We start from the raw sequence: 14,711 nt of genomic DNA on the forward strand, positions 1-14,711 counted from the left end.
TTCCCTCTTTCCTAACGACCCTGTGTGTGTGTGTGTGCGCGTTTTTTGGCTATGCGGTCCATTCATTCTCCGCATTGTACCATATGTTTCGATACGGTATCAGAGACCACATTCATGCTGCAATCATCATTGTTCGATTCTGCTCCGTGGAACCTGGTCGGTACAGTTCTCTCACGTATTCCTTTCTGTAATGCGTGAAAAATAAGGACGCAAGGATTAAAAAACGGAAAACTAACTTTAGATGTGTTGAGCAATCAGATTGGGTTGTCCCGCTCATCTAGTATTATCTTTCGGAATAATTGAGCGATCTTTAAGAGAACGGGTCTGATATCGCCCACATTGACCACTTTGATGCCTGTCACTTGTTGTTTGTTGAGAGTTACAAGAAGCCACAAGTATGGGAAGTCGGAGGTGCGTTGGTCGGAGCTTCATCTCGAGCAGTGATCGCCTGTGGGCTCTGGCGGATTGTATGCTTAGTTGGGCATCGTAGATGAAGTCGCCATGCTAGGTTCTGTCTGTCCTTATTTGGATGTTTTCGCGTTCCAACACCTATTTTTTGCATGCCTGACTTGTCAACCACCATGCGCGGTTGCAAATCGCCTTTCAACCTGAAATTAATAATCAACTGTGCTGAGAAGCCTAGAGGCATTGTACAGCTGTTTTACCGGGAACCCACGACTTCTCGGCTAGTGGTCGGACGGTGCCGTTCCGTGTCGAGTGGCCGATCAACATTGTGACTGCCTTGCACTTAGGATATGGCACCTTTACCGTTCAACCACAAAATCCACGTCACCCGACCAGGAATTGGGTTCCTCAGTACAGCATGGGTGGAATCTAGCTTGCAATTCACAGTTGACGATGCTTTAGGAAGATGGGATAATCTGGGCTTGCAGTTCTGCTGTGGGGAGGTATTTCAGGGACCCGGACTCAGCTGCACACAGAAGCATGGATCACTTGAATTCTAGTGTTGGTTTGCCTGAATGAAACTGTTGGTTGAAAGCCTCTGATACTCTGGAGTGCACACATCGTCCTCCAACTGGAGACATCACGTCTTTACTCGCCTCATTAAATCACCGGAGGGTTTATATGCCTGAAGTGATGGATTGCATGAGGTCAGTTTGAGACACGATCGTTTTTATCAGTTCTAGGCATCTTAATTCATAAAATGTTGTGGCCTGTAAACTTTTGGGACACTGTCCTCAACAATACGATAACATTTTTGAACGCATTTTCAGACTTGCCTTGGTGTTGTCGATAATTAACTCAAGTTTCACATTATGAAGGTAACCGACCAAAATGTGAGTTGATTGCTCAACTTCTCGAAGTTCCGTTGCTCGAAGGCTTATAAGGCTACGGTCCCGATAGGTTGATTGCCTTCTAACGGGCCTGGATTACGGTAAATGTCAGCTTCGCCTGAAACTTAACACTCAAACTGGATCATATTCCCCTACCTCGTATATTCTAAAGACTTTCCCCGTGTGTTTGAGGTGCCTGGTGAGCGTGGATAGCCACATCAACACTAGCGTATGGGCTTGTATGAATTAAGGGACTCCACTTGTGAGTGCAACGTTTGAGATCCTCACTAGATCTGTCGCGTGATTTCCAGCCTCCTGTTTTTGGGAATTAGTAAAACAAGTTCCCCCAGTGGTTGTAGTGCGCAAGGAAACCAAGTTGCAGTGAAGATGAATCTCAATATCCAGATAGTTAGAGACTGCGCTACTTTTGTCCTTAGATTTTGCATTACCATGGTTCTAGTCGGTCGTATATCGATTCATCTGTAGGACTCGAACGTGTCCGATTGCACACTGTAAAAATTTGGCCATAAAGCTCCGTTCTCGAACGAGCGACTGAACGGCTTCCACTGGTATGGTGTCTCGCGTTCCTTCATCCGGTTCGCCGAAAGTAGTTGGATGTGTTCCATGGACAGCATCTTCAAGTTTTCTGTGGAGCCAGCAAATTACGAGTGATTAGGAGGAGTACAGATGCTCTCAGCTAATGGCATTTATCCACGAATTCCCGAAAACTTCACCCACAAAATGGGAAACGTTTTCCATGACACGTCTGTGGGATGCCATCTTTCAAAAGGCAAAGCCTGTGTGACCCTCACCGTAGTTGTTTTGGCACTCCCAGTAACTAGAGTACTGGTCATTTTTTTTACCTATCCATAGGATATGCCGAGGAAGTAACCACAGGGATCTAAATTTATCCACGATTATATTCCACAAAACGTGAACTGTCTAATTCATTTGATTGTTTGCACTAGAGAGTTCGAACGATATCCATCGGTAACTCCGGTCACCAACAGGTAATTTTTAGCAACAAGTCTTTGTATCGGTTCCCGCATGTCCAAAATGCAGATCAGACGGAATCGTGGGGCGTGATGGGGATGTAGTTATAATTTATTCGTCGAGACATCAACTATTCTCGCCTGAGTAGTTTATCGCGTCTACACAATGTGTTGCGACACACAGAATGTCGTACCAGCTGAAAAGTAAGGTGGCCTGGTGCAGCACGTTACTGAAAAGTAAGGCGGCCTGGTGCAGCACGTTCAGTTGAGTGTGAACATAAACAAGTGATTCAACTGGGTTCTCTCGTGTAACTTCGGTTCAAGCAGAACATGAGTTGACGGATACTCGAGGACTGATAAGCCCCAAGAAGGACAAATCTGTCGCAGACTGTCGAAGTGTTTTTACCAACCCTATAAGTGGTGCATTATATCCATAATGGTGATCTGGTTTAATGGACACAGGTCGATTTATTGGCGGTGTCTGTGGCAACAAGCAATCTGAATCAACTAGCGAGGGAATTGTCTTGTGAGAGAAAATCAGCATGGTTGGTGCTCGTTGCCGAATTGCGCTGTTTAATGTGGTTGTATACACTGAAGTAACGTTTGGACATATTGCCATTATGGAGAGTGCTTTGAATGGATGGGAACTGAAGGTAGATGCTAACGCGGAGTGGTTACAAATAGGTTAACTCCAATACACAACCATTACTTCCCACTAAGTTTGACCAGCACGTTGCCGGTTTGGAAAGACCTATGAATCCACGATTCACCAAATGCCGTTTTTACCCAAACACGGCAGGACTGTCTACGGGGTGTTCGTCTTCGAAAATGGGAGCAAAAAGTGGGTGAATTTCGGAACCTATTCGCATTTAGGTCTTTGAAACATCGGGAAAATGGGAGAGTCGTTTTTCGAGGCATTTAGCACTTATTTCGACTGAGTCTCTGGAAGACGGGGGCGTTGTTAATGTTGGCAAGTGTAGAGAGCCGAGCATAAGTGATGTGATGTCCACCATATAAGCCAGACATGCTATTGGCTAAAAACCAAGGAAGCATATGGTACCATTCAGGAAAACGCTGTGGTAATGTATCTTTTCAGACAGGGACGGTAGTGTGGTACCGCCCTACTCTGCCGCTGTGATTGCTCTTCATTAGGGAAGTACTGGTATCTACAGGCTGGTAGTAACTATATTGGCTGATAGCTTCGACAGTTTTAAAGAGTCTAAATTCCTGTCGCTGGCCACTTGTTGACGGTGAGTATAATCAGTGAAGCAGTATGTGATATTAAAAAAAACATGATTCCAAGTACCTTCTAACAGGACGGGTGAGATAGTCCTGCATTTATCTAAGTCAGAACATAAACAGATGTGTCCCAGTCTATCTCTCGGAGGCCGGGAAGGATACTTTCATGTGGGTACAGTGCATCATAGAATGTCCTAGATTAGATGGATCATAGTCCGATACATGCAGCCCATACACTACAAGGGTCAGTTCTGGTGTTTTACAGATTGAAGCTGCGCCACCAAGGTAAATACATTAGAAGGATGAATAGCGACACCGCTTTATTCATCGCAACTAACTATGGCCGCATCCCAGTTAGCACAGATGGAGAAATTTTTTAGCAGCATATCTGCACCCGGGCGCGAAAATGAAACAAATTTCTCTACCCAGCCAGCAGCCTGGTGCGGAAGTGATGCACTAAAACAAAACCACTTAAGTCGGTCGACAGTTTACACTCCGTAGGGACACGGAAATGCAGGGTATTGTGGTTTTTTAATACTGCGAGACAAATAAAGAAGCTTTGATGCTTCTTAAATGTCGCAATCTCTCGCGGCTTAAAAAGTGGACATTAGTGCGGAGGTTCTGCACCTAAACGCGGACGCGTGCTAACTGAGATGTTCAATATCGGTTTTATTTTCTTCCGTGCGTGTTCTCTATGAGCTTCTTTGGAGCAGTATAACCGACCGCTTGAGTTGTTTATTTGTTCCACTCACAAAAGCTTTCGCTGTCCCTAAACACGGCCTAGCAGTTTCGGGTTTTCCACTTTATATATTGGCTCAGGTTCGTGATATTCCATGACGTGCCTCAGTAAGCCAAAGAGATGCATTTGGCGAGGACGTGATAATCATAATCGCCAACTTGTCAAGTTGTAACCAATGAGGGGTCTCGTTCTGATTTAAATGCAGAGAACTTTCCAGGCTTGTTATGGCCCAATGGTTCACCTGGCCAGATGGTGTTTTGTGTGGCTTCGCTGCGGGACATATCCCCAGATCGCTGCCAAGCCCCTTGGACTGTCTTTCTCAGATAGCATCCACGTGAATGACTCCATCGATAGACCAAAATAACAGCCTTTCATTGGCGCGGATATCGTTGGTGACTCATATTAAGCGGATCCTGTGTAACTAAAAGCCCAGTAAGTTTGCCGGGACAGCACCGGATCTTTAAAGCTGTAAGATATCCTTTCTGAATTACCTTTGAACAAGTAAGATAGACTTCTGACTATTTCACCGTTCTCGGCGGCAGAGTGGACTACCTACCCCCGGGACTCCCTAGAGGGATGTATGTAGGTCTCCCCACTTTTCTCGGCCTGCGACAACTTCGTGAAACCATAACATTGGAGTCGTGGATTTGTTCACGACCGAAGCCAACACAAGAACCCTTTGAGTTCTTAGCCATGAACACACGATTTCCGACTAGTCCATTTGAGGGAGTAAAAATCCCGCTCACCCCCACTTTCCTCGGCCTGCGACGACTTCGTGAAACCATAACATTGGAGTCGTGGATTTGTTCACGACCGAAGCCAACACAAGAACCCTTTGAGTTCTTAGCCATGAACACACGATTTCCGACTAGTCCATTTGAGGGAGTAAAAATCCCGCTCACATCCACCTTCCCTGTGCAGTCTTATGTCAGACTAGCGCTAACTCCCTATTTTTGGGGACCTTGCAGTCACCAGCCGTATACTGTTAATTGCGTTCACAACGATGGGCTACTTCCTAACGGTCCTGAGAGTCGCGCTCACGGTCGCTGAGGTGAATCCGAACCAATGTCCCTCCAAAATGCCCCAGCACGTAATTAACTCGCACATGCTGACGAATTGTATCATGCTGCACCTAAATTAATGACCGAACAACTCGCCTGTCCCAAAATTACTCACCCTAATTAGCATTACATCTTCCCTCCCCACGCGAGCCGATCCACACCCAATCACTCGAGTCAGTGTGTGGTAATCTTACCTATTTTTCAAAGTCACATCACACCCAGAAGTTTTTGTGTACCCACCATTCTGCCCAACCTATTTCACGAATCCGCCGGAAAAATCAACTGAAATCCACTCCGGTTGATAAGGCCCGGTACAAGCTACTCCCTTAGCATCAGCTTCAATTCCTCCTCCATGGTCTAAAAAAAGAAGGAACAATAATTCCAATGGGCTGTTCTTAAATTTAGAGGGTGAAGGGTCAAGCTCACTTCTTGTCCGTTCCATTGAAAGGCCGTCCGGATGCATCATCCTTTCATGCATGTCAGATTTTGGCAAAGCGCACAACTAGCGCGAGCCCTTCTAATCTGCGGGGTTACTTCCAAATCTATCCACCAGTAGCAATCCCCACCGGATAACAAGTATTTTCTTGCCGCATGTTGGCAGCCACACTGTCCATCCACGGTCATAATTCTTCCATCATAAACTCTTCTCATAAAAGGCATACCAGTACTTTGAGCCAACCAAACTATTTGCCAAGGGAGTCGCGCTCGCCCGATCTACGCAAATCTGCATTGCATTTTGGCTGAGGTACCGGGCACTTCGTTTCATTCTCACGCCTTTGTTTTTCTCCAGGGTAAACGCAAGCTCACCGGAGACGTAGATGGTTCGTAACCATTGCCCCAACTTTGCAGCGTCTAATAATCTGAGCCTTTGGTGGCCGAACTCGCCGAGCAGCGTCCTTGCTCATAACTATCTACCCCTATTCCTAGCACCAACACCCCCTTTTCACCTGATTTCCTGATTCCTCATAGCTCTTCCCTTAGAGCCAGGGATTTCTCACATTCTGATAATTTGTTTGTCGTCTTCCGTTGCTCACCCCCGGTAACGACTCCTTTTTTCAACCAACTTCCTTGCCTCCCGTTATTAGGATACTCAAACTTTCCGGCGCTTAGAGGCCTTAACTTATTGACAGCCCGTTGGACGATTTCGATGCCCATTGAGAATCAGGTTTTGATCCCATTTTCATCTGGGCTATCCTCGGGAACTCACGGCATACCTGAACAAAGATACCAACTTCCTCGCTCAGTGGATGTCAGCCGCCACGCTTAGACTTGGTCTTCACCAAGGGAACCTTCTTGTCAGATAACGCCACTGAATTTTAAAGCACACTTGTGCAGTATAAACTTCGCCAAAACTGCCTGGTTCTTGACACAAAGAATAGTTCCTCTAATTTCCAGAACTCTCTGGGAATAATGAAGCTGGAAAATTAGTCCTCATTAAAGCGCTGCGACGTGCCACAGGATCAACCGCCATCATTTCTTATGCACTTGAAGAGATCACAAACCGGCGAATGCATATACCCAAACCACACTTTTGCGACGATTATGGATGCGGTTTATGCCCACTAAACCCAGCCTATACAGGTATCACCGTGTTCGGTTCCCGCACAGACTAATGTCCATTACTCTACAGGCTTTATTTACAAACCTATTCATTTTTTCCGTACTAACCCGATTGCACGCAAAACAGATAAGGCTGAGGGGCGAATGCTTCACGTGCTTTCTTCTGAATCTGTAGGCAGAATCACGGATTCATGGACTGATACACAGGATCGAGGCTTTTGCCCAAGTTTCCCGGGTCGCTTTTGTTCTTGTTGGTCAGTGGCTGTCGTCCACCTGAAAGGCACAAGTGAAAAAGGGTGTAGCACTGCTCTTTATTTTCTCGACGCGGAGCAGTATGCTGGCCAGCGCGAGGATTCGCATAAATAAGTGTCTAATAGTGTTTTAAACAGGGTTCTAGAAGGAGCGTGAACAACCTCCAAAGGAAGGTCATTCCACGCACCTACTACTCGAAATGAGAAAACATTTTGTCCAATGAATGTGTGTGCTCTGAGCTTGAAAATCTTACTATTTCCCAGACTGGTGTTTGCTTGGTCAACGGTAAAAAACCTGTTTGCCAAACTTTGTTCAAAAAGGACATAAGTAAGAATTAGGTCCCCTCGGAGGCGAAGGTACTCCAGGGGAAAGAGATCGAGCATCGCGAGACGCGCTTCGTAGTCCACGGATTTGAGACCGGCAAACAATATCGTGGCGGCTCGCTGGACACGCTCAATGAGGGTGACGTCTTTTGTCCGTCCTGAGTGGACAACTTAGTTGGTGTACTCCAGGAGCGGTCTGACGTAGGCGCCAAAGAGCGTTTGGATTTCCATGCCAGTAATACGGGAGAAGGTGCGTCGGATCATCCGTAAAATGACGAATGCCTTTTGGGCCGACTTCTTATGGTGTAGTAAGAAGGACAAGTTCGAGGAGACCCAGATGCCCAAATCCTTTTTGGCATCTATCCTCGTGATGTTTTCTGGTCCTTTCTCACCATGCATAACAAAGGTATTCGCTGAGTCTCCTCCGAACAACATATGGACACACTTTTCGTCATTCAGAGGAATGTGCCAGTCCAACGACCGCGTCTACATCCATTTGGAGGGCACTGACATTGGAACTCGGGGATTTCAAGTCGTCCGCAAAAAGTAGACATACTTGCAAGAACATCTGGGAGGTCGTTGACGTTGATCGGAAACAGCAGTGGTCCCAAGACGGAGCCTTGAGGAACTCCAATGGAGACCGGCGCTGGAGAGGAATAGGTTGAGCCTATTCTCACTCGGAATGACCTGTCTGATAGGAACGCCTTGATCCAGCGAAGGATTTTCCCTTGAATCCCGTAAGACTCGAGTTTGTGGAGCAGCGGGACGTGTGGGACCCTATCAAATGCTTTTGAGAAGTCGAAAAATGGCATCCGATATGAGTCCTTTGTTTTTGGCTTGGGTTAAGCTGTCCATAAACACGAGCATGCTTGTCACGCGAGAGCGGTTTTGGAGAAATCCGTGTTGATCTGGAGGTATCAGGTTGCTGGAAGTTAGGTGATCTAGGATAGCTCGCTTCAGAATGAGTTCCATCACCTTACATGGCACGCTAGTGGGCGTTATGCCTGTCGCTGCCAGGCGACAGTCAGCCACCAGTTTGTAGATTGGCGTGACAATCGCTTCCTTCCAATCAGATGGAAGGTGGCCCTCGTCAGGCGACCGGCGAAACACTAGGTGCGGATGATTTGCCAGTGTGGAGGACGTTTCTTTCAGTATCCTTGGATGGACCTCTTCGGCACCCAACGCCAGAATGGGTTGATCTTGTGCAAGAGTTGACGAATGTCCTCCGCCGTGAAGACCAAGTCAGTTAGAGGCCGTTCGTTGTTCCGCCTTGACAAGAGTGAATGTGACGAAGACGCTTGGGCTGAGTATAGACACGCATAGTGTTCTCTGATGGCTCATTCGGCTGTTTTCCGTTTCTGTCTCGCAAGGAGAACTTGGTGGCTTGTTTCTGCAGCGATGTCTCATGTATTTGAACAAGACGTTTTTGTCTTTTCGAGCGAGGTCCAGAATGGTGGTTTGTTTTTGTATGTTCCATTTGCGGATTTCTGATTCACACCGGTTCCGTATTTTACGAAATGCAAGCTCATTTTCTGTATCCTCTGCAGTCAACTTTTTGAAAAAGAGTTCGGATCTTTTTTCCAGAATTCGCCGAATCTTTTTCTGGCAGCCTGCGGTCCATCCGAGTGCGTGCTGGTTTTTTTTGGACGAACGTCGCATCAGCCTCGTCAACTTTCTGGACAATGATGTTATGTAGTTCTTCCACTGGAGCTGGTCCCGGTGTGACCTGTTCAAGAAATTTACGCATTCCTCAGAAGTCTGTACGGCAGAAGTCTCGAAACCACGTTTGAGGTTTGGGATTTCTGGCCCAATAGCAGACGAAATCAAAGGTCAACACGCAGTGGTCGCTGTCCCAGTGGAGCGCTAATTGTTACCTGATGAACGAGGTGCCTTTCGTTGGTGATGACCAAATCCAGGAGGGATGGTAGTTGGCCTGCGCGGTATCTGATGGTTGCAGCGACATGTTGGGTCCAAGCGTTCTGTCGAAAGACTTCAAACGGCGCCGCTGCAGAAAGTCCGCCTTATTCGACGCGCTGGAGCTCCATCCAGGAGGCCTTTGCGGCGTTGAAGTCACCTACCGGCAGGAGATGAGTGAACTGGTAGTTGGAGGGGAGTTGCTCAATTTTTTGTATGAGGAGTTGATCATCTTCAGGGGGACTCAAAGTGTTACCGTAGACCACGCCGAGAAGGAGAGAATCGGACTCGCGCAGCGGGATTCGGACCCACAGTGCATCGCAAAAGGGTGCAGGGGTGGTGTCAGAGAGGACAATCGGGATTGGTAGGGCTGCATGTAAGTACAGAGCAACTCCACCTGCCCGCCTTCGTTTTGAGTCGGCCCGAAAAATAGGGTAACCGTCTATCGAGATATCCGCGGCATAGACACCTGGTGTGAGCTAAGTCTCTGGGTGCGATGATGGGCGGCTTTTCAAGACAAGCTGACTGTTAAACATCGCCGAGTTTGTTGAAAAGGCTGAGGCAGTTTGTGTACAAGCATTTCAACACTGCCTCTGCTGCCTCCGAGGTTGAGGAGCCGAAAGTTGACTGACCAGGGTGGTTAGCAGACTTAATATTAGTGCACCAGGTTTGAGTCTGAGTCCAAGGCTTCAAGAGGGCCTCTGGGGCGCTGTCGTCTGCTTCCTGTCTTCGCGGTTTTTGAGGGTGCTTTTCGCTTGCGGGGTTTTTTCGTTCCGTGGGAGCCCAGCTTCCTCGGGCCTTTTGGCTTTGTGGAACGAAGTCTTTTTCCCCGTGGGCGAAAATTTCGACCGTTGCTGTTTGTAGCTCTTTCAGTACCCCATTTTGACCACCAGATTTGCTGTCGATCGAAGAGTTGCGGCAAGCTTCCGCCTTCTGGATTCTTGGGTGTTTTATCGCGGTTAGGCCGTGAAAATGTCTCTCTGTGGCCCTGGGCGCTGGATAGCGACACGAAGAAGTGATGGTTTTGGTGGCGCTCTCAGGAGGCTCGTTTCCGCGGGGGACTGTACCTTGAAGCCGGCTAGCAGTTTTCTAATCTGGCGATTTTTATGTGGCTTGTTTCGCTGAAGTCACACTTCTCTCGTTTTTGTGTGGACACCTGATCCGCCAGCGATCTGCGTGGCCAACTGGATGTACGGGAGATTCTCCGGATGGCTGTAGTCATGTTTATGGCTCAGGTTGTCGGGGTCCTGCGCGACGGTTGTGTCCACAAGCAGAGAGGCCGCTTTTGACGGAACAGAACAGAAGATTGGCTTCCTTGCTTGTCCCCGCACATCTGACTCAGTACAGTTTAGAGGCTGTGGTTTTGTTGAAGAGTGCATGGCTGCAGCTATTACGGAGATAAGCGTTGCTGGCTTCACGTAATTTGGGCGCTGCTTGCATGTGAGGTTTGCCTCCTCCAGGGCATCACTGCTTTGGTGGGCGAGAGACCTGTGGTGGTCGAATAGAAACTGCTGTCCAAAGACGCAGCTGGGCCTGCTTTCGGGAGCACAACGGGATATGACCACAATCGGCTTGGTCATGAGTTTGGGGTCGGCTGAGTTTGTGCCCAGCCTAAGCCTGTTTCGCGCCTCCGCCCCTGACCTGTTGTGACCGAGCTTTCGTGTGTCTAGAAGGCGATCCTCAGATAGACGCCTGACGATTGGGTTATCCTTCTGAATGCTGCCAGCCCGCTCCAAGTACTTCTGTACGTCAGATGGGGAAGAAAGAGTGACGATATGTCCACGCGTTTGCTTGCTTCCTTTCTGGCGTAATCATTCTGCATGGAGCGACTGGTCAGGCTTGGTGAGGACATTCCTAAGGATTGATTGTGCCAGCTTCACTGGCGTGGTTTGTACGGAGAATGGCACCCAGGTTATCCATCTTCTTTCTCTTAGGCGCCTGTCCACTAGAGACGCTGTGGCGGTCTTTATAGCCACGTCAGAGAGTTGTATTACTTTCTTCGAAGCCATAGGGCTCGGTATGGTTATCGCGAGTTATTGGTTCAGCGAAGAAAGTTCTTTGTCAGCTTTCCTCCAGGTCGCTGCATGCTAAGCGCCTGAGTCCTCCACTGCGTCTGAAAGACGTTCTAATTTAGAGTCGAGTATCCCGATTAAAGCGGAACACTGACAGTGGTCTTTCTGAATCTGCACTGGGGATTGGGTACCGTTTTGTGGGCTCCTCTCTTCGCTGCGGTATGCATTGCACCCTTAACTTAGAGGCAGCTGGCGCAGGCAAACGGGTCAGGAGAGTTTACTAGTCGGCTTATCTGGTCGTCCTGTAAACCCGTGCATTTGAAATGCCACAATGCCTTGCAGGTGTGGCATGGCATCCCGCGTTTGACGTCCGACGGGCAGCCATTTTGCCCACATCTGTTGTGGTCTGGCAATGGCTGCAGAGGGCAATCGGTATAAATTGATGTCATGTATCGGACTAGATGTAAAATAGAAAGTGTGCGCAAAATATCAAGGGTTATCTCTCAAATGTTTTATTAGAGTAATAAGATTCAACAATCACTCGCGTGTACTTTGTGAATAGATTGAAAAACGAAAAACTCCTTTCACAAACTTGCACGAGGGAAAAACGAAACCGATTTCGAACGTAGCGTGCACCAGAAGCATGGACTTCACATGAAACCTTGCCAGTCATTTGATTCCCACTTGTGATGAGCCAGCAAACTTTGGCGCTATGATATTTTTGTAACAGTACGAAGAAATATTGTTGTTGCAATCATCGAAGTGGAGTTACCTTGGTTGTTTATGTGTCCAACATAACGCTGCAATTTACGTCACCCTGGGAGAATAACCATTTTGGTTGATGCAGCAGGGAAAAATGAATCCGGGCCAAAGAAGTCTTATTCTAAGTAGATTCCAGAAATATTTACACGAGGAGCAGATGGATAGCCTTGCTGCTTTGGGTCACATTTGTCATAAGGTCAACAATGCTTGACAGTGCTAGAGCTGTGCCAGATGTTACAGAGATCGTGTGGAAATATTACAGCCAGAAACGAAGAAAAGAATTGGAGCTTTCACTTATTCAAATGGTTTGCGACGACGAAAAAATTAAGACAATACCACATACCCAATGGTGAAATAAGCTTCACGCTGTAAACAAAGAAATTTATCCATCCGACTTCACGGTTGTTATTTGTTATCCGTAAAACTTGAGGGAACCTCCGTACCCCGATTTTTTATTATTGAGCCGGTAGTTCAAATTCAAATTGCTGATCCGAAGGAATACTGACGTATTTTGCAGACGGACTAGCTCAACTCTGGAGAATATTTGCCGTTGAATGGTTGTGCTTACGGCTTTTCAATAATGACCGAGCCGTCATTACTGGGTGCCAGGTTCTTGCCTGGAATTCGGGTATCTTTCGCCTTTCAAGCTGGAACATTTTAAATACTTCTGAACACTGCACCCGAAAATCTTTGGGTAATTGGTTGTGTAAGATCCGGACGGCTGAGGATCTCACAGGACGATTGCGACTATTAGATTATACGCAGTTCGTAGCCAGTAGTCAGAAGAAGCAGACAGACGTGGGGCAGCAGATGATGTATTGAAGACTGACAGGAACTGGTTCTACAGACGAACGGATTAGTAAGCATCATGAATTAAGCACAGGTACAATCAACAATGACGCAATCAGTGGGAGCGGGAAGTACTCACTGACGCAGCACGGATTTCCATAGGGGCAACAGCAAGTAAGTACCAAACGATGTACAGACATACATATAGGGGCAGTCTGACAGTGTGAATTGGCCGTAACGGCGCAGGAGTCGGTACGTTCGGGATGTGAGGGACTGTCTTTCGGTCGGCGGCGACGCAGCCGCTCGTGTCGCGCGACAGGTCAGATTGCGCGGTTTCGTCCTTTTAAAACAAAGCTCAGCAGGGGCTATATGGCAGGCGTGACACATGGGTAAGACAAAATAATCAGCCGCTCCGGGTGTCAGGTCGGTGCAGTCGGTAGCGCGTTCGCCTGCCGTCCGGAGGATCCGTGTTCGATACCCGGTCAGCTCGCTTTTCCGTCAGAGTGGGCTCTCAAAAAATTGGTGCAATTGAGGCGAACTTGCAGGCAATGACAGACGGGCAACAAACATTGACATCACTTACTGAGGGATAAGCAAACCTTAGGTAGGAACAAAGCGGGGGGAAAACGAGCAGCAAGAAAACGAAACGGTGTCATAATAAACAGGTGTAATTCATGTTACTCATGAGTAGTCAGAAAACAAGGAAAGTTACCCTTGTTCACCGTTGATTCACAGGGGGAATCAACACTCCCCGAGCCATAGTTTTGCTCGGGGACTGAACCTGCAGACTGATCAGCTTCCCTGTCCCTACGATTACTTCCTTTCTGCATGGAGAACACCAAGTCGTATTAGTGCTGAAGACATTGGTGCCCCATCTTGTTTCACTAACAGAGACTCGAAGCAGTCCACTGCGGTGAATGCGAATGGTTTACGAGTGCAGTTGGTTCGTTCATATGGTAGGAAGAGCAGCAGTTGGTAGCACAGTGGACGCAACTATCGACGGCAGCGACAACTGGACAAAAAGACGCATCTGATGGCGGTTCGCCCTCGCAAAACCCAGCAGCTGTTGTGCACAGCAGCCGGTACTTGTCCAAAGCCCACGTGGTCATAGCTTTCTTGGCAATGTTTGATGATAAGTGCGGTAAATTTTCTCCTTGGTAGTAGAGCCGGGCATATGAACCCCGTGGTGCAGTGTGGAGAGGCTATAGGTGACTGACATCTTTGTTTCGTGGGAGTTTCGAGCCGGATATCTACTTCAAACAGGAATTCGTCAGTCAGTATGCCCCATTGAAACCCAAGCGTCCGACGCCACGAAAGAGGTTGCAGGTCTACACTGTCTGCACGATCCTCGAAAGCGACTTTAGCCAAACGGTTAGGTTCATTCGTCGACCATTCCGTCAGTCGGAATCCGCGGGCTTCCAGGGCTACATTCAACTTGAAGGCGATGGTCGCAAGACGTTCCGAATAAGTGGCACCAAGCGGCAAATCGTCCACATAAAATGCTCGGTTGGCTGCTAATGATTTGGCGTGGCTCGACGTACTAGCATGGCTCTTGATGTTATGCCTCAGGGCGAAACTGGCGCAGAAGGGAAACGAAGTTGCGCCAAAGGTATGTACAGTCATATGGCACGTCTTCGGGGGCTGTTCAATATGGCCGTGCTTCCACCATAAGAATCGTAACACGTCTCTGACTGATTCGGGTATCTTCACTTGACGAAACATTGACGCAATGCCTGTCGTAACCACCTGCCTACGCGGGCGGAAACAAAGAGA

At 47.9% G+C, this 14,711-nt stretch overlaps 1 protein-coding gene across 1 annotated transcript in view; it reads right to left on the reverse strand.

Moving 5' to 3' along the window:
• The window catches only part of T265_02733 (hypothetical protein), a gene marked incomplete at both ends in the record, with an annotated part of 21,028 nt that extends 15,912 nt beyond the window's left edge, over positions 1-5,116 (reverse strand). Inside the window, one exon of the mRNA XM_009167048.1 lies at positions 4,822-5,116. Coding sequence (XP_009165312.1) covers positions 4,822-5,116 — 295 coding nt within the window. The remainder of the gene's footprint in view (positions 1-4,821) is intronic.
• Between the last annotated feature and the right edge of the window lie 9,595 nt (positions 5,117-14,711).

Source organism: Opisthorchis viverrini (genome assembly GCF_000715545.1).
Source record: "Opisthorchis viverrini unplaced genomic scaffold opera_v5_35, whole genome shotgun sequence".
NCBI lineage: Eukaryota > Metazoa > Platyhelminthes > Trematoda > Opisthorchiida > Opisthorchiidae > Opisthorchis > Opisthorchis viverrini.